At 44.4% G+C, this 27,984-nt stretch overlaps 1 protein-coding gene and 1 long non-coding RNA gene across 3 annotated transcripts; both read right to left on the minus strand.

The window, feature by feature from the left end:
- Nucleotides 1-786: 786 nt before the first annotated feature.
- Nucleotides 787-5,762, minus strand: LOC310858828. The gene is made up of 2 exons (XR_014569234.1): nucleotides 5,647-5,762; nucleotides 787-2,561 (listed from the first exon to the last, which is right to left on the minus strand). It is a non-coding gene; the product is annotated as an uncharacterized lncRNA (long non-coding RNA).
- An 18,567-nt stretch (nucleotides 5,763-24,329) lies between these two features.
- On the minus strand, nucleotides 24,330-27,776 carry LOC310859108 (fibronectin type III domain-containing protein 7-like). Of its 2 annotated transcripts, XM_083765485.1 has the most exons (7): nucleotides 27,664-27,776; nucleotides 26,947-27,059; nucleotides 26,226-26,486; nucleotides 25,788-26,086; nucleotides 25,416-25,660; nucleotides 25,118-25,184; nucleotides 24,330-24,410 (listed from the first exon to the last, which is right to left on the minus strand). In XM_083765485.1, exons 2-5 carry the CDS (start codon nucleotides 27,047-27,049, stop codon nucleotides 25,598-25,600), a joined length of 726 nt encoding a protein of 241 aa, XP_083621611.1. In that variant the 5' UTR covers nucleotides 27,050-27,059; nucleotides 27,664-27,776; the 3' UTR covers nucleotides 24,330-24,410; nucleotides 25,118-25,184; nucleotides 25,416-25,597. The 2 variants fall into 2 exon arrangements, with proteins under 2 accessions (XP_083621611.1, XP_083621612.1); XM_083765486.1 differs by lacking the exon at nucleotides 25,118-25,184 and having other exon boundaries at nucleotides 24,389-24,410.
- Nucleotides 27,777-27,984: the final 208 nt, after the last annotated feature.

Below are 27,984 nucleotides of genomic sequence, written 5' to 3' on the forward strand. Positions count from 1 at the left end.
CCACTCAGTGGGGCAGTGGGCATTCCTGCATAACTTACAGTTATGATGATGTCACGTGCATATATACCCTCTATTATCTTATTGGTCCTTGAGCTTTATCACATTCTACACATTTTATCTAGATTTACATACATAGCATCCATCTAGATGTAGATCTGTTATCTCTCTTATTAGTCCGGGAGCATTATATCACATATCTAGATGTCTCATCATACATTATCTGTTATCTCCCCCATTAGTTTTATCTATATATAATATTAAACACATGCAAAATAACTGACTAACTAAAAATAACGAATTAACGAAAACAAATAACTATAAACCAACTAATTAAAAATATTATTCATTATTTATTTATACATTTAATAATATTATTTCACGCTTTCCATCGGTACATTTATGAACCGTGGTATGACGGTGTAGAAAATAGCAGATCTACAAGCCCACAAGGCGTCGCGGATGCAACGCATTGGGGGGTTTGTAGATCTGCTATTTGTTGAACAAAATGGACCCTGACCCACCCACCCCCTTTTTCCCCTCACTATAGACTAGAGTATGTTTTTTCCTTTTTACCTCCTCTAAATGTTATGATGAATTGAACATGGTGGACCCTCATGTAAAAAGTGTAGGGACCGCGGCCGCGTCAATGCGCTTGTCGTTGACTTCTCCGCGCGTACAGGAAAAAGCAAAAAAACGCAGTTCTCATTGAAAATGAAGTATAGGCGTCTTAAATCACTGCTCGTTTGAAAACACCTTTAGACGCATTAAGGGCCCTTAATGCTATGAATGATTATGGAACATCTTTCATTATACACTCTATATTATTATTATTACAATATTAGACCTAAACATGGTCAGGGTAGATTTCTCATCAATACAATACGATAAATATTGCACAACGTGAGCAAAAAGTACAATCCTGGGTCGAGACCAATTCTATGCAGAATTACAACTCAATACGACACATTTTATGTTCAACCTTTTCTTTGAAATTTAAACACTGGCAACTAATACAAAAATAAAACACCAGTACATTCACAGTCAAATACTTGAACTCTGAAGAGTGTAGTAATGGAACCAAATGAACCCTGATGGGTCCAATTTTGGTTAAATTAACACCAACAAAGAGTGGACAGATGTTCACTCACACTTCACTTTTCATTACACACTTTGGACTTAAGGTTGGCCCATTCTGGGCGGGAACCCCTTTTGGTGTTTTAAGCATCATGTTACACTTTAGCTATTGAAAAATAGCAGATCTACAAGCTCATAGGCACTCGGTGCTTGTAGATCTGCTATTTTTGGAGAAAAAATAAATCGAGAAAATGTGGTGCAAATCTTTGAATATATATCCTTTCAGAGCGAATGTTTTTAACTCATATCTTTGCTTCTGGGGGGGGGGGTTCAGATGTTCAGATGGGGGGTTGGTTGGTGGCCGACTACATAGCCTATAGATTTTAACTGAACATCTATAGCAATCATTACTATCATTGCAATGTAAAGCTTTACACTTTTTGGTTTACAATAAATACTTTTGTTTCGTCCAAAAATCCATCTTTTAAATCTGTGGTTCCCAAAGTGGGGTCCGGGGACCCCCAGGGGTCCTTGGGGGAGTTCCAGGGGGTCCCCAGCTAAATGATAGTTAGGAACCAAATGGAACCCTTATGGGTCTGTAACTCTGAGAGTGTAACACATGGAACTAAATGGTACTCTCTAATTGTGCAAAGCAACTCGACACATCATCAAATTTGTACACTTTCAGAGTTAAATTAACATTGATTTTACAATATAAATTGGGGGTCCCAGAGAGAGAAACCCCATTAAACGGGGGTCCGTAGACTAATGCATGTCAAACTGGGGGTCCGTAGACTAATGCATGTCAAACTGGGGGTCCTTGACATTAAACGGGTTGCGAATAAAATCTCTTATGGGGGTCTCTGGCATATCTTTTAAATAATCTTCTCTTATGGGGGTCCCTGGCATATCTTTTCAAATGGGGGTCCACGGGAAAGAATTGTGTCAATTTGAGGACATGAATAAGTTTGGGAACCACTGTTTTATACATATATTATGAAGTACAGATTGTGCTTAAAGCAGTGCCATTGTAGCGCTGAACTGTATACGGCAACATAGAAAGGTGAAATAGTTTGACTCAACACAGTGATTGGCATAATATGCATTATGTATATCATAATATATGGTATACATTATATAATTATAATATAATATGTGACCAGATTTGACTGAGAGCCTGCTGCCATCGCGCAAACTCCAGCTTTTCACCAATGGAGAAAAGCTTAAAAGAGTTAATAGCACAGGCAGACTCTTCACATACTAGAGCATGTCTGAAATAAGTGTCAGAGCTGAAATAGACATGTAAATATGAAAGGGCGCGCCTCCGCGTCTTGGCCGACGTCTCCACGTACTGGACGCCCCATTCGGCGGCTCGGCTCGTCACCTCGTCGGCCGACACCTGGCGCCGATCCTCCAGGTCCGACTTGTTCCCCACGAGCAGGAGAGGAATTCCCTCCTCCTCCCCCTTCACACGCAGGATCTGCTCCCTGAGACGCGCACGCACACACACACACACACACACACACACACACACACACACACACACACACACACACACACACACACACACACTTAACATCTTTATTTGTATTCACATTTTACAAGAAACTTCTTGAACACAAACAGTAGTGGTTGCGCAAACTTGAGAAAACTCTATAACAAGTGCTTCAGATACAGATCACGGGTACAGAAAGCATCGCCTTCTCCATATATGGCGACTGCCAAATATTGCAGACACTGAACAGAATTTTGCCGATGCCTGATCAGCTCTCGGCTTGGGCATGCCTGCAATCTGCAGGCCCCTCACGACTGATTTGTGGACATTACCGAGGCTTCCAAATATGAACACAAGTAGTTTACATCTGTAGCCAAGCTGCATAATAGCATCCTTAAGACACTGGTACTTAACCCATTCTGACCTGAGATCAGATTCATACGAGGTTTCCACTGGACACACACTGGTCTGATGAACCCATTCTGACCAGACCTACAAGCTCGTATCGCGCCACTCGGTGGCGCGATATGAGCTTGTAGATCTGCTATTTTTAAATAACTAAAGCATAACATGATGCTGACACCAAAATGGGTGCCCGGTCAGAATGGGTTAAGCACCTTGGTAAGGAATGCCTCTTCCATACTGTGGTCAAATGTACATGCCACTTCCAAAATGGTCACTTCTCTACTGTCCTCATCAACAACAACAATATCTGGTGTATTAGCTGTGACATCTGAAAAAGCATCATTTTCATTATTGTGCATGAACATGGCAGTTGAGACACGTGAGTGCTTATACATTTTGGCAGATGATGAAACATATGAACTTATGTCCTTAGCTAATAGGTCAACAATTCTGTCGTGCCGAGCAATGTACATCCCCTTATATACATAGCAGCCATTAAGAATATGTGACAGTGTTTCTGTAAGTGGAGTGTGGTCATGGTGCAGACAATGAGGAGGAAACGTGTTAGGGTACCACAGAGAGAGATTGAGTCTGGTTGGAAGGACCTGTAATCTGGCTTTGACTGTAAAGGTGACTATGTCCTCATCGACTGCATAATTCTTGAATATTGTATGAGATACGGTGTGGTCTGCATCTGGAAGGCAAGCTAGCTTCCCTTGTAGTTTTAAACCAGTCCAGTGTTGTTGTTGTTTTTGCTGTTGTAGCATTATAAGGTACCTCCGTGCATTGACTGGTGATACATGGTGTTCTGTATCAATTACAGTATACAGTACTCCTTACTGAGATCGAACAGTTGGTAATAATGTCCTCAGAAACGTCTACAGATTCAGAGTCAGGTCGAACCCAGCACAGAGATACTCCAGTTCTCACACAGAGGTCAGGCCAATCTGACGACACCCCAAACCCAGTAGCATGTGAGTCCATTTTAAGGTTGGGCTTTCTTCTAAACCCCAGGAAACTTGGCTCGTCCTATGCTGCCAGTGGCACTTTACGCCGTTTCATATCTAGAAACAGAGAAGATCTAGAAAGTTCCCTGACAGTCGTGTCATCACTGTTTAGCATGTTTATCAAGTGAGCCAGCCTTGTGGCGTTATATATCCACTCCACGTTCGGCACGCCAAACCCAACGTCCTGTTTGGACTGGAAAATAATGTCTCTGGTGGTGTGGGTGTTGAGCCCGAACCACTTCCTCACAAAGTGAACTACACTGTCATTTAGATCACTAAGTGTTTTACATGCCAGATGAACGTTGGAGAAGAGGTGTTGTACTCTAGTCAGGGCAACCTGCCTGATAGCCTCCAACTTCATCAGCAGTGGTAGTGGTGAAGCGTCAATCAGGTTCAGCCTAGCTGTAAACTCAGATGTAATGTACTCAACCTGTTCTTTCCATTCCCCTGCAATATTAAATCTATGCCCTAGGTAGTTGTATGACTCATGTAGGTCATACACACGTATGGGCTGTGAGTTGATGGTGAACTCAGGGGTTTTGTCAGCCTTAGACTTATACCAGCGGTTGCCACCACTAGGCCTCTGGTAGAGAACAGCACACTTAGTGTGTTTTGCCTCTAGACCGGACCAGTCCAGAAATCTATCTGTTCTAGCGAGCATGTTTTTAATAACACTCTCTTCCCGAGAGGCTAACTGTACGTCATCCTCATAACCCTGGGCGGGGTTTGGGGACAGCACATTGGGTGGGGCACAGTCACACAACCACTTAATCCACCCATTGATGGCAAGAACAAAGTTAAGGGCACTCCATGGGCAGCCTGTTGTAATGCCTACTTGGAGAGGTATTGGTCTGTCAGCTGTTTCCCACAGATGACTTGTATGAATGATGTTTCATACACATCCCTAATAATGTCAATAAATACCCCAGGTAGATGTATTGATTCTAAGGCATTAATCATTACATTATGGGTCAGAGAACCAAAAGCATCACGGAAATCCAGGAATACAGAGTATAATTTACAGGATTCATGTTTAAAATCATCGATCCCAGTTTTAAGACAGAAAACATGTTCATTCATCCCCTGTCTATTTATGTATGCTTTCTGCTTAGGTGACAAGATGCCATTGTCTGTCAGCCAGGGAAGCACACGAGACAGGATACATTTCATGAACACTTTATAGATGGTGGGGAGGAGGGAAATGTCTCTCCATGTAGATGGATCATCAGGTACATTGTCCTTTTTTGGGATACGGTGAATCATGGCTCCTTTCCAGGATTCGGGCACTCTCTTATTGTCCAGGCAGACATTAAAGATTGATGTTAATTTCTCACATGACTGTGCAGTCTTAAGACTTTCATAGGTTACCCCATCTATGTCATTTGGTAGGCTGTGCAAAACAGACCCTACTTCATCAGGTGTAAAGTGGGAGGTGATGGGAAAGGCAGCGGGCCGTACTGGTTGTAGGCTATTTTCCCACGGTGGTAATGGGAGTGGATCACTGATCATTGTCTGGCTGCGACATTTATTTTCATAGTGGTTTTTAACCATCGTGGCGTCACTGGGGCAGGGAGGCGGGTCGGGGTACTCGCTGTCATTTAGAATGATCTGAATCGCTTTCGATCGTCTGTGCTGCCACAAGAAGGAAAGTTTGTTCCTACTCACACGTTTGTGGCGCACCCGGGTTGTACTGGAGCTGAGCTGGGGCTGAATTATGTCACGTACGTAACACAATTGCCCCTCGATCCATTCCGCAGCGGTAGATTGACTCAGAGCCTCGGGGAGGGGGCGGCTGAGAGGAAACCTTTTCAGGATCCGCATCACACACGCATCACACACACACACACACACACACACACACACAGTCAGTTTGTGGGAGGGGAGATAAAAACGGAATAGTAAAGGAGACGAGGCTGGCAGACATACAGCTTCATTCACTGTGGCTGGGCAGATACAATGTATCCACTCAAAGCACAGAAACATCAACGGACAGTGAGAAGGTTAATAATGTAGTAGTAGTAGGTGAGAACATTAGATTGGATGAGGCCAAACCAGCCTCAAATAGGAAGGTCACGCTAATGAGACTAGGTGGGTGGTGTGGGGCGGCCCTAGAACATGACACGGAACTAATATATTTTATGATGAATGACGGCACCGCTCACAGGGTCTGGTCACTAGATGTCCAAAGGGCCAAAGGAAAACTAGATGTCCAAAAGAGCTAATCAGATGACTGGAGGAGGGCGGTTGGTGGTGTCCTACCTGTGACGTTGATAGGGACAATGTCTGTGGGCACGTTCTTGGCCACCTGCCTCATCTTCTCCTCCGGGGTGGGCAGGGGGGGGCGGGGCCTTTTTCCACGCCGCCTGTCCGTCAGGCACGTCCACGCCGTCCTCCTCCTCGTCGTCCCCGCGGGGGGTCTGGGGCCTCATGGAGAGCAGGGACGACGAAGCCGTGGACTGCATGGGGGGAGAGACAGACAGAGAGAGGAGGTTAAAATGAGAGAGCCTGATTTAACCTTGTTGATCAACTGTCTTTGAGATTGGGCTTCAGGCTACACACCTGAGCCTCTGAGGAGAGGACAGGTTTGTGTGTGTGTGTGAGTGAGCGAGCGTTGCACATCTGTGGCTGCTCTCTGTTTACTACTAATCTTCTTCAGAGCAGTTGAGCGCACCCAGAGACACACACTCATGGGTTATTATGTATCCAAAGGCTGTGACCTTTAGAAGCCGGGGGTGCAGTAAACATGTTCATGGTCAATCACACCCGAATGGTTGCATGTGCGCACGACACACGCGCGCACACGCACACGCGTGCTCACACACACACACACACACACACACACACCCCCCCCATGCAGGCGAGGAGGGGATCTGAATAGATTGTTGCTACAACGTGAATCCTTTTGGATTTACACTTTAAATACAATGTCCCCAAAGGGAATGAACGAGGACTTCCCCATCAGCCATTTTTTTAAATAATTTCTTTATCGTATGCTGTATATATTTGAATTGTTGCCTAAGTAATAATACCTGATTATGTGAATCACGGTCTTAGATTCTATAATAATCATGATGTCTGTCACATTTTACAATTTAGGCATTTAGCAGACTCTCTTAATCCAGAGTGACTTACATTAAGCAAGAACAAAAAAAGCATGGGAATACATCACATAAAAACATTTATCAAGAAACATGCGTAAGCTATGAAAGTAACGGTGGAATATCTATATAATGAAACATTACATATAAACTATACATATCAGGGCTCGAGATTAACGGCGTCCCGACGTCCCGGGGACGGTAAAATATCTATATAATGAAACTATACATATAAACTATACATATATACTACTATGCTATACATATGTACTATGCCGTGCTATGACTACATACAATGCAATTATAGTGCTGTCTACATAACATGCTATAAGTCTGTATCAAAGACTGGGAGTGATGCTGCAGTTCTGACTGCAATGGGAAGTGCATTCCACGGGGCAGCCCGTGCCCTATACACACACACACACTGATTAAGGTAAGCTGTGTATGGTTAATTGCTTCTCTGTGGGTGGTAGGATCCTCCCCTATAAAGGGGAGACTGCAGGCAGAGCTAGTCAGTGATGCTCGGGCAGGCATCATGCTGACAGCCCAGTGAGAGAGCTGCTAGGGCCCAGTCCAGGGGCATAGCCTAGTGCAGTTTGGTTATTTTTCCATTGTCCTAAGTTTTGCATTAGGTATTCTTGAGTTCTTCATTTTGTACTTTTGGCCAGTATTGTTTTTGCAGTTTGATATTCTTTCATTGTGAATATCTGCACCGGAGCTGAAGTTGGGAGAAATAAAATCCACAAAAAGCATCGCTGACGTTTTTGGAGCCTTGGCCCTCGGGCAACTTCACAATGTCCTTTTGCTTATTCCACTGTTGTGGATTTGAGAAATGTGTATTTGTACTGTATTTAATGATATTTCATTAATTGATCTAATGACCATGTTGTGTTGGTTCCACCCACTGACTACTGTGAGTACAGCATCTTGCAATGGGTCTGGTCCACAAGATTCGATACACCACCAAGATACCCATGTACCTGTCTAGATACTTCCTTAATGTAAACGAAGTCCACACCCACAACACCAGAGGGAGTGCAACAAACCATGTACAACCCAGATTCGGCACAAACAAGGGACTAAATTCTTTTCGCTCCTATGCCACCAAAATGTGAAACGCCCTACCAACAGTCATTAAGACATGTGAATCTCTTGACTCCTTCAAAACCGCTCTCAAAGGGCACCTACGGATGGCTGCAATTCGAAACTGGCCTCTGTAAATCAACCATAGATTTAGTCGACTGAAATCTTATGACATTTAGTCGACTAAAACTAGACTTAACACCAAGACATTCCGGGTCGACTAAAATGTGACTAAAAACTAAACGAAAACTATACATTCGAGAGACAAAAAACGTCTAAAACTAAAAATCATTTAACCCATTTTGGGGCGGGAACCCCTTTTGGCGTTAGCATTATGTTATGCTTTAGCTATTGAAAAATAGCAGATCTACAAGCTCATAGCGCGCCACCGAGTGGCGCGCTATGAGCTTGTAGGTCTGCTATTTTTGAAAAAAATCGAAGAACGACTGACATAGAAACATAACTTTTTCAGAAAACTGTCAGGATGTAGACGACGTTTTTAGAATCTGATCTCAGGTCAAAACGGGTTAACCCATTTTTTGACCCACATTTGGTGTTAGCATCATGTCGTGCTTTAGCTATTGAAAAATAGCAGATCTACAAACTCATAGCGCGACACCGAGTGGCGCACTACGAGCTTGTAGGTCTGCTATTTTTGAAAAATCGAAGACACTTTTAGAATCTGATCTCAGGTCAGAATGGGTTAATAATGAAACTGTCAGGATGTAGAAGACATATTTTAGAATCTGATCTCAGGTCAGAATGGGTTAATTTTCCTGCGACCAAAACCAACCGACGGCGTCTGTCTCCCTCTCTCTCACCTGCGTGAGCACGGCGAGCGGCGGTGGTGAGGTGAGCACCGCTCCGGTGGTGAGCTCACCACCGCTCCGGTGGTGAGCTGACCACCGGAGCTGAAATAACGTTGAGCGGTGGTGAGTAAAAACAGAGAGAAGGGCTGGAGCGGTGGCGGTGGTTTTCTCTTCACCGCGGCTCAGTGACGTCATGGTGTAGTTCGGTGGTCACCTCACCACCGAAAACCCAGACTATGTATGAGCCTTAACACTCACCCAGACAGCCCCCCCCCCCCCCCACCATGGTGTAGAGTCTAACACTCACCCAGACAGGCCCCCCCCCCCACCATGGCGTAGAGTCCGGGGGTGACGCAGTCGGCTCCCGGGCGGCACCAGTTCTTGAAGATGATCCAGTCGTGGTGGTGGAACGCCATCTGCTCCACGGCGATGCCCACCATGCGCCCGGCGATGGCGCCCACCGCCATGCTGGGGATGAACAGGCCCGACGGGATCTGGGGGAGGGGGAGGGGCACATGGGGGAGGGGGAGACATGTGAGACATGAGACTGAACAATTAATTTACGGCTCTGTTATCAAAGCAGACCTGGGCTTCCAGAACACCTCAACAGTGCCACAGGCTGATCACCTCCATGCCACGCCCCATTGATTGATTGATTGATTGATTGAAATATTTATTAACAGTTTGTAGAATTACAGTACATTTCAAGCACAAACTCAATACAAAGACTGTTAACTGTGAGTGGACGACCCAATTAAGCATTACACTAATACAACAGGGTCCACCTTGTTCAATTCATCAAAACATTTAGAGACGTACAAATAGACACTTCTATATAGTTAAAGAACAGAACAGGAATTCATCATAAAGGAAGCAAAAAGGGAAAAGAAACAGAATATACAGTGAGGGGAAAAGGGGGGGGGGGGGGGGTGAAAATGTGTGAAATAATGTGTTCAAAAGTAGCCCAGACCAAGTAGTAACTGCATACATTAATATACTTTTCAGATGGTCGACATTTCTCGTTTAAAAAAGATCATTTTTTTAGTGGTCTCGTAAAATATTCTAATTCATTGAGATGAATGATGATGATTTTATTTTCATGAGCTGTACTCTGTAGCTCATCAAGATTAAAACAAAAAAATGTTTTAAATACTTCACTTTATGAGTTGAGAATAATGGAATGGAAGTTTCACTTTTTTAATTATATTACAGGTGAAAATGAACTTTTACAAAATATTCTAATTCATTGAGATGGAGCTGTAGAAACAGTTTAGAAGCCTTTTTTCTTTTTAAATGGGCTTAGTTATTTAACCCTAATTTAACCGCAGGAACCCCTTTTGGTGTTTTAAATATTATTATTGTAAATATGTTATTATTTAGCTATTGAAAAATAGCAGATCTACAAGCTCATAGCACGCCACCGAGTGGCGCGCTATGAACTTTCAAAAATAGTGAAGAGGATTTAGAATATTTGTTTTTAATTTTGAGGTCTAATTCTGAGGCCTAAATGGGGTTTAAGAGACGGTATACCTTCATGCCGAACGTGAATAATAATAATAATATAATAATATTTATTATTAATATACCTTCATGCCGAACGTGAATAATAATAATAATAATATAATAATATTATTATTATTAATATACCTTCATGCCGAACGTGAAGATGGTGATGACGATCTTGAAGACCAGCGCCAGCGCCAGCTGCCAGAGGGCGCTGTAGACCCCGGAGCCCGCGGGCCTGTCGGGGATGTCGTCCACGGGCCGCGACATGTTGGGGTTGTTGACGTAGTCGCACAGCTGCGAGGACTCCAGGGCGCCGCAGTCGTTGAACAGCTCCGAGATCAGCTCCGACGTGCTGCGCCGCGTGTACGGGTTAGGGAACGCCACCAGGGCCGTGATGCAAGTCACCGCCATCACCTCCAGAACCGGGTACCTGGGGGAGGGAACAGGGTTTAGTGTCACCTCCAGAACGACCTCCAGAACCAGGTACCTGGGGGAGGGAACAGGGTTTAGTGTCACCTCCAGAACCACCTCCAGAACCGGGTACCTGGTGGTTGCGGACCAAATACAAAACAAAGATTTGAGGCACAGTTTCACGACTTTTAAAAAATAGCTTGTAGATCTGCTATTTTTCAACAGTTAAAGTATAACATAATGCTTGGAACACCAAAAGGGGTTCCTGTTTTGAACAGGTTAACGGTGGTTACCTGCCCAGCTGGGTGGTCTTAGAGGTGGTCTTAGAGGTGGTCTTAGAGGTGGTCTTAGAGGTGGGTTTAGAGGTGGTCTTAGAGGTGGTCTTAGAGGCGGTCTTAGAGGTGGTCTTAGAGGTGGTCTTAGAGGTGGGTTTAGAGGTGGTCTTAGAGGCGGTCTTAGAGGTTCCTTCCTGCCCAGCTGGGTGGTCTTAGAGGTGGTCTTAGAGGTGGTCTTAGAGGCGGTCTTAGAGGCGGTCTTAGAGGTGGTCTTAGAGGCGGTCTTAGAGGCGGTCTTAGAGGCGGTCTTAGAGGCGGTCTTAGAGGTGGTCTTAGAGGTGGTCTTAGAGGTGGTCTTAGAGGTGGTCTTAGAGGTTCCTACCTGCCCAGCTGGGTGGTCTTGCGCCGTCGGCACCAGGCGATGTTGGCCCGGATGAAGAGGGTCCCCCACAGCCCGCCGAACACGCCCAGCAGGATGAACGGAACCAGCTCTGCCATGTACCTGTTTATATTGGACAGAACCATGTAACCATGTAAAGTCAATGTTAATTTAACTCTGAGAGGGTACAAATGGAACCGTTATTATTCCTACCAGGGCGTGTGGTACTCCACGTAGAACAGCACCAGACGGCTGTTCCCGAACGGGTTGATGGAGCGCAGGGTGAACGCCGCCACCAGGGCGGCGAAGAAGGACCGCCACAACGTCTTCAGAGGGAAGTAGTAGCTCACCTGAGGAGGAAAAGACAGGGTTTAATAATAATCTTTATTTAAGGATATTCATCTTCACAGTTTGACTCCATAAAACGCTTTACCCACATTTTAATCAAATATTCTACGCTGGCAAGATTGTTTTATTACCTTTGCAGCATACGCGGAAATAATTTGTGCTTTAGATCCGTGAAAATGTGGCCGTCAAACTGTTAAGAGGATGGACAACTACTAAGTAAGTAGTTGATATGCTCTGTGTGGCCCTCAGGTTAATATCGGAGTTTAATTACTTCAGTCTAAATTAGTAGCTTAATGAATAGTATAAAATTGTTATTGACCTTTTTTATGTCCGATGTATGTATATTTAGTTCATAGAGTAACTATAATTGAAGGCATTTGAAATTAAATTAAAATGTAACTTTTCAGGATTCCAAAAATAGCTGATCTACAAGCTTGTAGATCTGCTATTTTTGCTATGAAAGTAATATGCAATGTGGCCCTCCGGAGTGAGTGTGGAACTATAGTGGCCCTCCGGAGTGAGTGTGGAACTATAGTGGCCCTTCGGAGTGAGTGTGGAACTATAGTGGCCCTCTGGAGTGAGTGTGGAACTATAGTGGCCCTCTGGAGTGAGCGTGGAACTATAGTGGCCGTGATGTGACATTTTTCACAATCCTTATTGCTCTCTTTTGTAATATGACCAATGTTTTAAGTTACTTTTATAGGTATTACCCCAGATCTCCACACAATAATTAAGATATGGTAAAACCTGGAATAATACGGAATGTACAGTGCCCCTTGATTTAGAATTAGTTTTGATTTCCCCAGTATAGAGACAATTCTTGCCATCTTAGCTCGTACATATGAAATATGGGGTTTCCAGCTGATTTTGTGGTCTAGTATCACTCCAAGAAATGTTATTTGATAAACTCATTCTATATTTACAGTGAGTGTGGAGTGAGTGTGGAACTATAGTGGCCCTCTGGAGTGAGTGTGGAACTATAGTGGCCCTCTGGAGTGAGTGTGGAACTATAGTGGCCCTCTGGAGTGAGCGTGGAACTATAGTGGCCCTCTGGAGTGAGTGTGGAACTATAGTGGCCCTCTGGAGTGAGTGTGGAACTATAGTGGCCCTCTGGAGTGAGCGTGGAACTATAGTGGCCCTCTGGAGTGAGTGTGCAACTATAGTGGCCCTCTGGAGTGAGTGTGGAACTATAGTGGCCCTCTGGAGTGCGTGTGGAATTTGTGATAATGGGTAGATCTCTCACCGTTTGGGGGTTAGCGGCCCCCAAACCAAAACTGCTCGAGCGAGGGAACCACGACGCAGTGGAACGAGGATCATCGTAAAGTCGTGTCGCTCGCCACCGCCACACAGAGAGAACGGGAGTGTGTGTGTGTGTGTGTGTGATAAAGCTAATCATTGAATGAGTATGTTTCTATACACGCATGTTGAACGATTATATGTCAATAAAGCTTATTTTGTGGTTGTGTGTGTGTGTGTGTGATTATACGTCAATAAATCATATTTTTGCATTTAGGACGACGCTGGTGCAGGTGTTGTGTCTGGAGGTAAGATTATTTATTTTACTTGTATTATTTACTTGTATTATTCTAAATACATTAGGCCTGTTGTAATTGGTGAGACTTGTTACATTCAAGTTGGCGTACTGTGTAAATGTATTTTTTTGCACATCATATAAATAAATATATCTATTTATTTGATGTTTCTAGGTGCTGAGATCAGCCAGCCTCAACCCTCACCCCCCAGATCCAGTCCAGCAAGGCCTGGAAAAGCCAAAGGCAAAGGCAAGTGTAAGAGAAAATACATTTGTTTTGCTTTATTTCTAAAACTTTTACACATCACATGTGACTTCATTCATCAGAATTGCCAGCATAAGAGCATCATTGCCATAGGATTTTCCTAGAGGCCTGTTTAGGGTGAAACCGAGCTGTATAAAACTGCCTGTATCTAAAGAATGCAACATGCTACAAACATAATTGTTTTTTCTGGGTAAAGAGGAAATGCTCCTCTTTCAATTGGTATATTCCGTGACATGTTCACATTATTACAAAAATATGCTATGGGTATATAAATGTGACTGGTCAAAACTTTGAGATGTTTTTCTAAAGTGTTGGACTCATTCAAAAGCCTATATTTTGAAAACTGAAAAGGATAGAAAATGTATCTCTTTTCCTGGTGAAAGTAGAGGATTCTAGCTTTCATTTGATGTCTGACATGGTATTGCATTATATAACACAGCATAATGATATGTGTCTTGTAATATGAATGATCAAAAACGAGATACTGAAAAGTGCTAGACTGAAAAGTGCTAGACTCATTCAAATGGCTACATTTTGAAAAGTAAACATGATATAAATTGTATGTCTGTTCCTGGTGAAAGTAGAGTGTTACAGCTTTCATTTGATATATGGTATGTCTCTGTCACTATAATAGGGAATATGTTATGGGCATAATAGAAGTGTTCTGCAAACAAATGAAACGAAATACCAAAGCATTTTCCGAGAGGCCTGTTTAGGGTGAAACCGAGCTGTATAAAACTGCCTGTATCTAAAGAACGCAACATGCTACAAACATTAAAAAAAAAATCTGAGTAAAGAGGAAAGATTCCTCTTTCATTTGAGATGATATTGTCACATTATGAAATAATATGCAATGGGTCTTCAAAGTTCAATTTCCGGCAAATGAGAAGAATGACTGGGATAAATTAGGGCAGTCAAACTGTTAATTTGAACCCACCTCTTCCAGACTGAAGAGAACTCCTCCAATAGGAGCTCCGAACGCCACCGACACCCCAGGGGCCGCTGCTGCTGATAGGACCTGGTCAGAGACACATACAGCGGTTTAACGTTTTGGCTGCTTCTGATTGGACCTGGTCAGAGAAACATGCACCCTTAATGATTGGACCTGGTCAGAGAAACATGCATCCTTAATGATTGGACCTGGTCAGAGAAACATACACCCTTAATGATTGGACCTGGTCAGAGAAACATGCACCCTTAATGATTGGACCTGGTCAGAGAAACATACACCCTTAATGATTGGACCTGGTCAGAGAAACATGCACCCTTAATGATTGGACCTGGTCAGAGAAACATGCACCCTTAATGATTGGACCTGGTCAGAGACACATGCACCCTTAATGATTGGACCTGGTCAGAGAAACATGCACCCTTAATGATTGGACCTGGTCAGAGAAACATGCACCCTTAATGATTGGACCTGGTCAGAGAAACATACACCCTTAATGATTGGACCTGGTCAGAGAAACATGCACCCTTAATGATTGGACCTGGTCAGAGAAACATGCACCCTTAATGATTGGACCTGGTCAGAGACACATACACCCTTAATGATTGGACCTGGTCAGAGACACATACACCCTTAATGATTGGACCTGGTCAGAGACACATACACCCTTAATGATTGGACCTGGTCAGAGACACATACACCCTTAATGATTGGACCTGGTCAGAGAAACATGCACCCTTAATGATTGGACCTGGTCAGAGAAACATGCACCCTTAATGATTGGACCTGGTCAGAGAAACATACACCCTTAATGATTGGACCTGGTCAGAGAAACATGCACCCTTAATGATTGGACCTGGTCAGAGAAACATACACCCTTAATGATTGGACCTGGTCAGAGAAACATACACCCTTAATGATTGGACCTGGTCAGAGAAACATGCACCCTTAATGATTGGACCTGGTCAGAGACACATACACCCTTAATGATTGGACCTGGTCAGAGAAACATGCACCCTTAATGATTGGACCTGGTCAGAGAAACATGCACCCTTAATGATTGGACCTGGTCAGAGAAACATGCACCCTTAATGATTGGACCTGGTCAGAGACACATACACCCTTAATGATTGGACCTGGTCAGAGACACATACACCCTTAATGATTGGACCTGGTCAGAGACACATACACCCTTAATGATTGGACCTGGTCAGAGAAACATGCACCCTTAATGATTGGACCTGGTCAGAGAAACATGCACCCTTAATGATTGGACCTGGTCAGAGAAACATGCACCCTTAATGATTGGACCTGGTCAGAGACACATACACCCTTAATGATTGGACCTGGTCAGAGAAACATACACCCTTAATGATTGGACCTGGTCAGAGACACATACACCCTTAATGATTGGACCTGGTCAGAGAAACATACACCGTTCATGTTTGGTTACAACACTCGCCGAACACTTTTATTAATAATGTGCATTCCTCCATCTTCCATCACACCTATTTTACACATTTGCATAAAACGCAGTCAACGTACGTTGACTACTGTTCTTCACTGAGGAAAACTGAATCAAAACTGAGCTTTTTTTTTAAGATTTGTTTACAAAAATGTTTAGATTTTCATTATCGTGAGAACGATGGCTTCCATTTTCGCATTGCAACTTTCCAGGACTAGAAGGCCTGCAGTTTTTCTTAGCTTGTATTCCCCATCATTAATGTAAGTCGCTCTGGATTAAGAGTCTCTGCTAAATGCCTAAATTGTAAATTGTATGATGACTAAAACTGAGGCTAAATATATTGACAATTTTGTCAACAAATACAAACAAGGCTAACGCCAGGGCTCCACCAGGCGCGTTGCATTTCCGTCGCGTCCTGCTCGCGTCATGGTCTTGATCTGTGTGGCAGAACATAGAAGAATAATACGTCTCGGTTAATGACAGTCAGGTTCAACTGGCTGACTGGCTGACTGACAGTGGGCAGTTCAGAAACCAGTCTGTGTCTCATAGGAGGGCTGTGGGCAGGTCAGAAACCAGTCTGTGTCTCATAGGAGGGCTGTGGGCAGGTCAGAAACCAGTGTGTGTCTCATAGGAGGGTTGTGGGCAGTTCAGAAACCAGTCTGTGTCTCATAGGAGGGCTGTGGGCGGTTCAGAAACCAGTCTGTGTCTCATAGGAGGGCTGTGGGCAGGTCAGAAACCAGTCTGTGTCTCATAGGAGGGCTGTGGGCAGGTCAGAAACCAGTCTGTGTCTCATAGGAGGGCTGTGGGCAGGACAGAAACCAGTCTGTGTCTCATAGGAGGGCTGTGGGCAGGTCAGAAACCAGTCTGTGTCTCATAGGAGGGCTGTGGGCAGGTCAGAAACCAGTCTGTGTCTCATAGGAGGGCTGTGGGCAGGTCAGAAACCAGTCTGTGTCTCATAGGAGGGCTGTGGGCAGGTCAGAAACCAGTCTGTGTCTCATAGGAGGGCTGTGGGCAGGTCAGAAACCAGTCTGTGTCTCATAGGAGGGCTGTGGGCAGGTCAGAAACCAGTCTGTGTCTCATAGGAGGGCTGTGGGCAGGTCAGAAACCAGTCTGTGTCTCATAGGAGGGCTGTGGGCAGGACAGAAACCAGTCTGTGTCTCATAGGAGGGCTGTGGGCAGGACAGAAACCAGTCTGTGTCTCATAGGAGGGCTGTGGGCAGGACAGAAACCAGTCTGTGTCTCATAGGAGGGCTGTGGGCAGGTCAGAAACCAGTCTGTGTCTCATAGGAGGGCTGTGGGCAGGTCAGAAACCAGTCTGTGTCTCATAGGAGGGCTGTGGGCAGGTCAGAAACCAGTCTGTGTCTCATAGGAGGGCTGTGGGCAGGTCAGAAACCCAGTCCACCAGTGACCCGTCTGGACCTCTGCTCACCTCAGGGATCCCGGAGCCACAGGCGTACGGAGCGAACACTCTCACTAAGGACACGGCCAGGAAGGAGAACAGCAGAGCCCACAGGATGTACAGGAAGTAGTTGAGGAGGTACGACCCGGCTCCCTGGAGGAGGAAGATACAGAATACAGAATGATGTGGTTATGGTTATGGTTATGACGCCCCATCTGAAAACATGTAGTTCCAGGGACCCCCCCCCCCCCCACCAGAAGCAAAGATTTGAGTTAAAAACATTCGCCCTGAAAGAATATATATTCAAAGATTTGTTCCACGTTTCCAAGATTTTTTAAAAATAGCAGAACTACAAGCTTGTAGATCTGCTATTTTTTTCAATAGCTAAAGCATAACATAATGCTATAAACACCAAAAGGGGTTCCCGCCCCAAAATGGCTTAAACTCCCAAACATGTGGGTACAGAATGCTGCTGACTGTGTTGCTGCGAGCTGGGTTTTCTGCACTCAGCGTTGCCGTTCTGAACGGGAGTGATCATTTAGTGGATTGTAGGTTTTGAACAAACCACCACTTAGTTACCACTTACAACCACGTTTATCCAGCCTGCCCCTCTGACTCCACTCCACTGTGGAGGTGGCTGGTAGCAGCCAGCTGAGTCATCGTGGTAGCCTGCCCTACATGTCACGCCAGACACACACACACACACACACACACACAGTCACACACACACACACACACACACACACACACACACACACACACACACACACACACACACACACACACACACACACACACACACACACACACACACACACACACACACACACACACACACACACAGTTGGTATATGGTGTTCTTGCTTACCTTCTGGACATGACGCTATTATGTCGCAGGGACTAACCCCCCCCAATCCAACCCTTGATGCTGAGCGTCAAGCAGGGACTGACGCCCCAATCCAACCCTTGATGCTGAGTGTCAAGCAGGGACTGACCCCCCAATCCAACCCTTGATGCTGAGCGTCAAGCAGGGACTGACCGCCCAATCCAGCCCTTGATGCTGAGCGTCAAGCAGGGACTGACCCCCCAATCCAACCCTTGAGTGTCAAGCAGGGACTGACCCCCCAATCCAACCCTTGAGTGTCAAGCAGGGACTAACCCCCCCCAATCAGACCCTTGAGTGTCAAGCAGGGACTAACCCCCCCCAATCAGACCCTTGAGTGTCAAGCAGGGAGGCACTGGGTCCCATTTTTAGAGTCTTTGGTATGACCCGGCCGGGGATTAAACCCCGACCTCCCAGTCTCAGGACGGACACTCTAACCACAAGGCCACTGAGCTGGTTCAGTTCTATACCTACATTTATATTTGTAGTACGGCGGTGTCGTTCGCCAAAAAGAGCAGATCTACAAGCTAACAACGTGTCGAGGCTCGATGCATTTTAGCTTGAAGATCTGTTCCCCTTGCTTCTACCGCACCACCCTCGGCCCTCCCCCTTTTAGCACTCTGTGCTCATATGCCGTGTGTGTCTGTTGTTCCCTCGCAGGCAGCACAGACTAGAGCGTCAGAGTGAACGCAGCATGATAGCGTCCCCGACACGTTTAATACTAAACTTATTTGTAAAGTTCGAACGCCAACTTTTAACCAAATGCGAGAGAAACACTGTTCACGGCTGCACGCACAAATAAAGAGTGCACGTGCGCACGCACATGACGGATTATTATCGGTCAAAACAATCCTTAGCGTCGCTTACAAAAGCATGTGTTGCACAGCATGAATGATATTAGTAATCACCGACCTGGCTGGATAAATATCAGTGGTCCATCCATTGTGTAACCTGCTTAACGAGCAGCGGTAGGCAGCCGAGTAAGTTACCAGCTTAGTAAATTAATAGTCTACCGTAGCTGTGTGTCAGATGTTCTGTCTGAAGCAGTCAAAGCCAAGGAGAATGTTACAATTTAATTCACAATCGATCATCTTGCCCAGCATCGAATATCACATGATAGAACAGCAGGATAAAAACGGATAGTCTGTCTATCCATCCATGCATCCATGAGCAACATAGATAGATAGCTATAGATAATAATTTTATTAAATTAATCTATCTATCTATCTATCTATCTATCTATCTGCATTAAAAAAAAGTCTATCAGCATAAAAACAAATTGGTTATATAGATTGTATAAAAATAAACATAAAAATTATATCCTGATGAATATCAATATTTTGATAATTGCTGAAAAGATATTGTGATATAATATTTTGCCATATTGCCCGTCCCTACCTCATATCACTTTATTAAAGAAAAATCACACCAGTGTGAACCAAGTGGTGCAACTCCCGTGCGTCCAGCAGGTGGCAGCCATGTCACATACTCCTCTCGTTCCATGCTCACACAGACACACACACAAACACGTCACACAGACACACACACAAACACGTACCGGGCATTGTAAGCTGGATGTAGAAGTGGTTTGCACCACTTAATAAAAATCACACCTGGGTGAAGTGAGGGACACTCTTTATCATCATACATCATCATGAATCATCTCGTACATCAGAATACCTAGCTGTGATTGGTTTAATAGCTGGTTTGCATATTATGTACATATGACATTTTCCTTTCAATGTCAATGGCATTTAATGTTTTGATGTTTAATTTACGTCATATTTAGTTTTTTAGATTTAGCCATCGTCAATGGCAAATCATGAGATGTGTGGGGACTAAAGCTAGGTATACCGGTATACATATGAGGGGCTAGCGCCCCTCAAAAACACATTATTTGATAACTTTTCATCGTGCTCCTAAAATAATTTGTGTGCTACTAGATTTTTCAACTTAGTCGCACACGTGCTACTTGGAAAAATGCTAAGCGCCAAGCCCTGGTCGTAATACCGGGCACCACAAAGGGTTAATCTGGCCTGTGAAGGAAGTCGGAAGAGGCCCGGATAAGTATGAAGAGTTATTTACAAATAGAGCCTAATGCCACAGCAGTGAGGGGAGCTGTCTGTGGTCCTGAAGTCATAAACTAGTCTCACAGTCTGCATAATCTAGTAGTCCCACAGCCATGGGGGATCTGTCTCTGGTGCTGAAAGTCATAAACTAGTCCCACAGCCATGGGGGATCTGTCTCTGGTGCTGAAAGTCATAAACTAGTCCCACAGCCATGGGGGAGCTGTCTCTGGTGCTGAAAGTCATAAACTAGGCCTACAGCAGTAAACAGTCACTATTTTGGGAGGAACAATCACCAAAAATAACAAATTCTGACGCGTTGTGAGCTTGTAGATTTGCTATATTTGTTGAAGCGACTTGGTGTACTGTAGACTGAACAAGAACACGGCAAGTATAGTGCAAGTGACACTGATGCATTCACACACACACACACACACACACACACACACACACACACACACACACACACACACACACACACACACACACACACACACACACACACACACACACACACACACACACACACACACACACACACACACACACACATGTTCATGTTGTGTCTACAATAATTTGAAAGTCCTGCATGACGGCAGAAGAGACTAACACAGTGACACACACACACTATGCCCACTTCACTTCAATGCGCTTCTGAGAGTACACAGTCAGCTGTCAGCTCCATCATGGGGGCCTGGGGGGAGGTTGAGAGTTAACCCATTCTGACCTGAGATCAGATTCATATGAGGTTTCCACTGGGACACACACTGGTCTGATTAACCCATTCTGACCTGAGATCAGATTCTAGAAATGTCAGTCGCTCTTCGATTTTTCAAAAATAGCAGACCTACAAGCTCGTATCGCGCCACTCGGTGGCGCGATATGAGCTTGTAGATCTGCTATTTTTCAATAGCTAAAGCACGACATGATGCCGACACCAAAATGGGTGCCCGTTCAGAATGGGTTAAGAGAGTAGGGATGGGCAATGCTGCAAACTAAATAAAAAAAAATATCTCGAGTTCTAGATTCAGACAACTATGCCATCTCATTTCTACATTTGAGCAAGACTCGTTGTCCATGTTTAACCCATTCTGACCTGAGATCAGATTCATACGAGGTTTCCACTGGACACACACTGGTCTGATTAAACCCATTCTGACCTGAGATCAGATTAAAAAAAATTCAGTCGTTCTTTGATTTTTCAAAAATAGCAGACCTACAAGCTCATATCGCGCCACTCGGTGGCGCGATATGAGCTTGTAGATCTGCTATTTTTCAATAGATAAAGCATAACATGATGCTAACACCAAAATGGGTGGCCGGTCAGAATGGGTTAAGTCAAGCACTTGTCTGTGTGCGTGCAAAATACCATCACTGTGTTGCATTGGGGAGGGGGGATAAATCATGTAACCTGTCAGGATGAATGACTTTTATAAATATGCATTCCGAAAGCGTTTTAGCTCAAGTCGCAAAAGAGAAAGTCATTGTTTGCCTGGTACCCAAACTAGTGAAAACAGCAGATCTACAAGCTCACAAAATGTCACTTTTTGCACTTTTTAGTCACCTGAAATGTTTGTGTGTCGAGTCGACTAAATGTCATGAGATTATTAGTCTGTTAGTTGATTTGGTTGAATAAAATGTACCACCACCAGATGGCTCCACTCAGGAGCCGACGCCATCTTAAAGAAAAAAAGTATACTCTTTAGACAGCTGTGAAGTGAGTGTGTGATGACTCATAGTCATCCACCATTAGTCCAGGCAATCATCTGTCAATGTAAACATTACTTTTCCACTTGCGAGGTCAGATTCAAGTTGTATTAACACTTACAGCGCTAGAGTTCTTATTTTGAAAAGCCACATTTCCAGTCTATCGGAAGTAGTATTATCCAAGCAAGCTGAACGGAGCCTGGGGAGGCCTTGTTTGCCATAAACCTAAAACGTTGATGTACTCCAAGTGCTGTGGGCTTGGAACAACTTTTTTTTAACCTTCATCCAACAATCATTGAAAGGAGCCACCCAGCTTGCTCCTTGAACTAAATCTCAATCCATGGTATTCTGAAAACGACACAGATTTCATCATCTTTTCCATTTATCTGATAGAAACGTTGAATTTAATTAAACTCTTAAACAGAGGAGAGAAATGTAAATAGATCTTCCGTTTGCCACGAGTCAAATGGACCTTTGTTTTTCAAGGGCTGAAAAGGCTCTCTGTGCAAGGAGCTTAGGGAAAAGGTCATCAATTCCTGGAAGGCTGGCACACACACCAAATATCCCATCAATATTTAGGTTTGAGGGGCGCTAGCCCCTTCTATGTCCAGCTTTGAGGGTTTGTGAAAACACACACATTGTTTTGCTACTGTTTCCTATGACTATTTTTTAGTGTTTAGCCTGTGTGTGTAACCCTAACCCCTGTGCACTCAACAAAAACCTTGATGACAAAACTGAGGACGCAAATTGTGATTGGTCAGAATGAGATGATGTATGATGACGTATGATAAGAGCGCCCCTCACTTCACACGGGTGTGATTTAAAAACCCTAAATAACCCTAACCCAAAATAATACTCTTCCCTCTTAACAGTTTGACTGTTTTTTACGATTAACCCGCATTTTAATCAACCCCCCTTCACTGCCGAGATTGTTGTATTACCTTTAGAGCATACGCTGAATTATTTGGGCTTTTAATCCGCGAAAATCCATCAAAAAAAGCTCCCGTGGTTTGTTATGATCTGTGTGTAGCATCCACCATCTTGGTGCACGCGGAAGACGCACACAAGATTGGTTTCAATGAGGCGTTGCACCCAATGCATTTCCATTGGCCTCAATTTCCCAGAAGCCCTAGCAGCCCACAGCATGTGACGATTTCCGGTTTCGACATCACAGCGAAGGCATCCAGTCTCATACTCCGCGACGAAGACGGATTTTCTTTTGATTCATTACATTACGGCGGATTAAACACATAAAACAAAAGGCGGGTATGTCCGATACGGCAGCGACATTAACCTGGAGTAATCCATTCAAGGCACGGAAACTGTTAAACACCAGCAGCCCAATATCGCTGGTGGAGAAAGCGTCGCATCGCGATGCATTGTGAACTTGTAGATCGGCTATTTGCAAATGGCCAAAATGTGTATAGTGCTGAAGTGGTAAAGGTATGTTTTGCAATAATAATCAAAATCTACAAAGTAAATGTGTGCGTGCGTGCGTGCGTGCTGAATCCAGCATATGTTAATAACATATAAATTAGATTACAGCATCTGTTGACTGAATGAAATGAGACAGAAGATGAAACAAACAGGCCAGAGATGTGATCAGTGCACTCACGTTGTTTTGATGCAGGACTTGAAGTACTTTGTTGATCAGAGCGTGAACTCTGGTGGAGCCGCGCTCTTTGGTCTGTGGAGAAAGGGAAAGGACAATTTTAGCTTTTGCATTTTGGAAGGAAATTACTTGTATGCAGAAGGATAGCAGCAAATGGCGGTAAAACCATTTAGGACTGAGACCAGATTTTACAAAATGCTTTCTAAATCATGAGTTTTCTGAGAAACCTATGTTTCGATTTAGTGGCCGCCGAAAATATGTTATTCCAAGGACCTCCAGAAGCAAAGATTTAAGTTAAAAGCGTTCGGTGTCAAAGAAAATATATATTCAATGATTTGCACACATTTTCATGATTTTTTTAAGCCAAAATGAGTTAATATCACAGGCAGACTCTTCACATTCTAGAGCATGTCTGAATATAAAAGTAATGTCAGAGCTGAAATCGAAATGTATTATGAAATAATACACACACGCACGCACACGCGCACACCCACACACCCACACACACACACACACACACACACACACACACACACACACACACACACACACTCTCTCTTACCAGGGTGCTGCCTGTTAGTCCCTCCAGCTTGCGTCCGTCCCTCAGGTCAGAAAACATGTCGCTGATTGATGTCTTCCCCGTCTTATTGGGGGAAAAACAAACAAAACAACATAAGAAGATTAATTCAATATAAGACAGAGATGGACTAATAGAGACTAATGTATGATATATGTATATATATATACTAAGATGACTAATAGAGAGATAAGATAAGACAGAGATGGACTAATAGAGATAAGATAAGACAGAGATGGACTAATAGAGAGATAACTGGCATTTTTTTAAATCAGCATCGGCTCACGTCTGCATTCAAAAGGCAATATGAAATATTATGTAGAAGCATTTATTTGTAACCATAAAAAGGTTGTTGACTTATCATTTTTAATAACAAATTAATTGGCCTGCCTATACATACTTAAACAATTAGATCACAACACATACGTAGTCACTACCAAGTGAAGATGTATTGTGTTGTGTGCTTTCGTTTATGCATTGATAAAGATTAAAATCAACTGACACGCAGTGAATGTTCAGAGTAACAAATGCGTTTCTCAAAGAATATAAAATAAAAGCAGTTTATATCATATTACAGACCTGCTGTTCAGTGCCATGCCATGTTTGACAGAGACAGTGCAAAACTGAAAGAAATGATCCTGTCCAACTAGTGTCTGCGGGTCTCCTATTCTACAGAGATGATCTCCAGACCCCCCCTAACACGTTAAAGTATTGAAGTAGGTTCCTGGGTTCAGGTCAGTGATGATGAAGCTCTTTCCTTCCACAGTCAGTACCTGAGATTTACAGGTGATGTCCATGGCCAACGTCAACAGTCATTTCTCAAGTGACATCTCCTTCATCCTTGAGTGTAAAGGAAAAAGCTACACGTAAGTTTTGCTATTTGCTATCTATGATTTTGTTTAAATTATATGTTGTGAAGCAGCTGATCTCCTCTGTCTGCTCAGGGACTAATTCAGACCTGGTACTCTAGATGGCAAACCAGAAAACTAGCAATTGTCCGGGCCCCCATGCAGGACTAGAGGGCCAGTGCTATGAAGCATTCTTAACATCAATGTGCACTGAAGCGCGTACCTGATGTGACACGTGTTTCTCCACTCTCCCCTCCTTCGTTGCTGGCTGTGACGACCAGGTGACTGGACTGGACGTTGACTACGGAGCAGGACAGGCTGCCTGTGCTGCACAGCTGGGACTTTGGCGAGATGCTGTCGTCATACACCGTGTACGTGACGGCATGTACGGAAGCATAACCCTTTCTATGAGACTGTGGCCGAGGAGAAGACACCGCTGTACGTCACTCCTGTTGGGAGGACAAGGAGCTGTGGAGGTGGAGGGGAGGGTTTATCGTTAGTATTGATTGTGATAAGAACTGCCCGAACGGCACAATCACATACATGCACCAACGTGACTTTTGAACAATATATATCAGTCTCAGTCTCAGTGTACCTGTATTTCCACTGCGAGCCACTGCTTGGCCACTGGTTCCACCACAGTTCCTGCTTTCCACACTGGCGATGTAAGATGAACCACAGGGCAGGGGCATCTCGTAGGCAGTCGAGTTTGTCCAAGAGAGAGGTCGAACAAGGTCTGGTTGTCCCCGAGGAGATTACCCGTCATGGTCAGCATGTACTGGACATGTGAACAGGGGACCTGTGTCCAGCTGAAACGCAACACCTGGCGTGTTGTGTTGCGTGTTGTGTGTTGCGGCAACAGCCGAACCTGCACGTTGTCTGGAGCACAGGGAGCTAAAAGGAGAGAGTTGGACTGGTCATTAATACATCAACTGTCATCGTGGTGCGACGTGAATACAGAAACTATCGTATAGAATAGGTTTTAAATAATCGCAAAACATCCGTTTCTTGTAACAACTGTGAGATTTCTTACCAGCTCCAATGCGTACTGTGTCACTGACAGAACTGTTGCATGTCCCATCTGAGGCCAGTACAGTGACGTTGTACTGGACTCCACACCGAAGGCCCTCTATGGTGCAGTTTGTGTCCAAGCTGTCACAGCACAGCCTGGCGCCACTGTCGTCCTGGGCGCAGCCGAAGTATTCCACTGCACCACTGGCGGGAGTCCAGGACAGCAGTGCCGACTGGTTGGCACAGTTGTACTCAACTGAGAGGTCGACTGGTCGGCATGGGGCTAAAGGGGAGGGGGATTCAGAGTTTTGAAGATGCTTTTCTGAGTGAAGCACTTAAATGGGCATTCTACATTATAAAGCTAATGGTACGTTCTAACAGCAGGTGACAGCCTGGCGTATTTTCCGGAAGTGCGTTATTTGTCTATGGGACCCAGCGATAGTCGAAAATAATGTTTCTTTGTTTACCCTCCATGAATGGTGATACGGAACTCCCTCTAGGAGATTTGTATCACCCAGAGTCGCCGCTGTTCGCCCGCTGTTGGTAGGGTGAGGATAGTAAAGAAAGCATTGTATTGGTGCTTGTATGTGTACATGTTTTTCATTTTTGTGACCAACTTAAAACTTTATGTTTTAAAGAAACCCCTCAATAGACCCCGGGGTTCGCACAGACATTACAGGGGGAAAATAATACGTGTACATGTGTTTCTGTGTCTCTGAGCTGCGTTTTTAAACATGCGTTACCTGTTTGCAACTGGATGGTGGCGCTGGGACGACTGTCACACAGGCTGTTGGCGGCGGTGACAGAGAACGTATAGAGGACGCCACAGGCAAGATCATCCACCATACACGTGGTGCTGGTGGAAGCAATTACAATTTACAATTTAGGCATTTAGCAGACGCTCTTAATCCAGAGCGACTTACATTTAAGCAAGAACAAAAGCATGGGAATACATCACATAAAAACATTTATCATGAAACATGCGTAAGCTAAGAAAGTAACAGTGGAATATCTATATAATGAAACTATACATACACTATACATATAAACTATACATATTTACTACTATGCTATACATATGTACCATGGCGTGCTATGACTATATACAATACAATTATAGTGCTGTCTACATAACATGCTATAAGTCTGTGTCAAATGCTATCTAAGCCAACAGAAATGCTATCTAAGGGGTTAGGGTAAGTGCTATGGGCCAAGATGGAGTCTGAAAAGGTGGGTTTTCAGGCTACGGCGGAAGATTGGGAGTGATGCTGCAGTTCTGACTGCAATGGGAAGTGCATTCCACAGTTTTGGAGCCAGAAGGGAGAAGAGTTTGGGACGTGTGGAGCGTTGTCCCGGCGTTTTTAGTGAGGGTACTTCCAGCTTCCCTGCGTTGGCTGATCTGAGTGCGCGGGAGGGTTTGTAGGGTTCAATCATACTTGCAAGATATGGGGGAGCCATACCTTTGGTTGCTTTGAATGCCAGCATCAGAGTTTTGTATTCTGTGCGGGCAGCGACGAAGCAGTGCAGTTTGTCGCGTGGCCTCCACCCACCGCCGTCACCGTGTACATCTCTGCCCCTAACGTTGCGTTCCACGATATGGTTGCTTCATTGGACAGACAGTCCAAGGAGCCGTTGATGCCTTGGGGTTTGCATGGAGCTGGAGAATACACATGAGAGGGAATTTGGTTGGTCGGATGATTTAAGAAATGCAAGTTGTTGTTTTTTTTAAACAATTTTGGCGGCATGGCCACCCATACGGTACCTGATGAGATGTTGATTGG

The sequence above is a fragment of the Protomyctophum parallelum genome (genome assembly GCF_964188405.1).
Source record: "Protomyctophum parallelum genome assembly, chromosome: 5".
Taxonomy (NCBI): domain Eukaryota; kingdom Metazoa; phylum Chordata; class Actinopteri; order Myctophiformes; family Myctophidae; genus Protomyctophum; species Protomyctophum parallelum.

What these genes read in the sequence shown, in the direction of transcription:
- LOC310859108 (XM_083765485.1), bottom strand. Translation starts at nt 27,049, where the DNA reads ATGGTGGATGATCTTGCCTGTGGCGTCCTCTATACGTTCTCTGTCACC. An exon ending in CACCATCCAGTTGCAAACAG is followed by an intron (nt 26,487 to 26,946) that starts GTAACGCATGTT and finishes CCTCCCCTTTAG; the next exon opens with CCCCATGCCGACCAGTCGAC. An exon ending in GGCTCGCAGTGGAAATACAG is followed by an intron (nt 25,661 to 25,787) that starts GTACACTGAGAC and finishes CCACCTCCACAG; the next exon opens with CTCCTTGTCCTCCCAACAGG.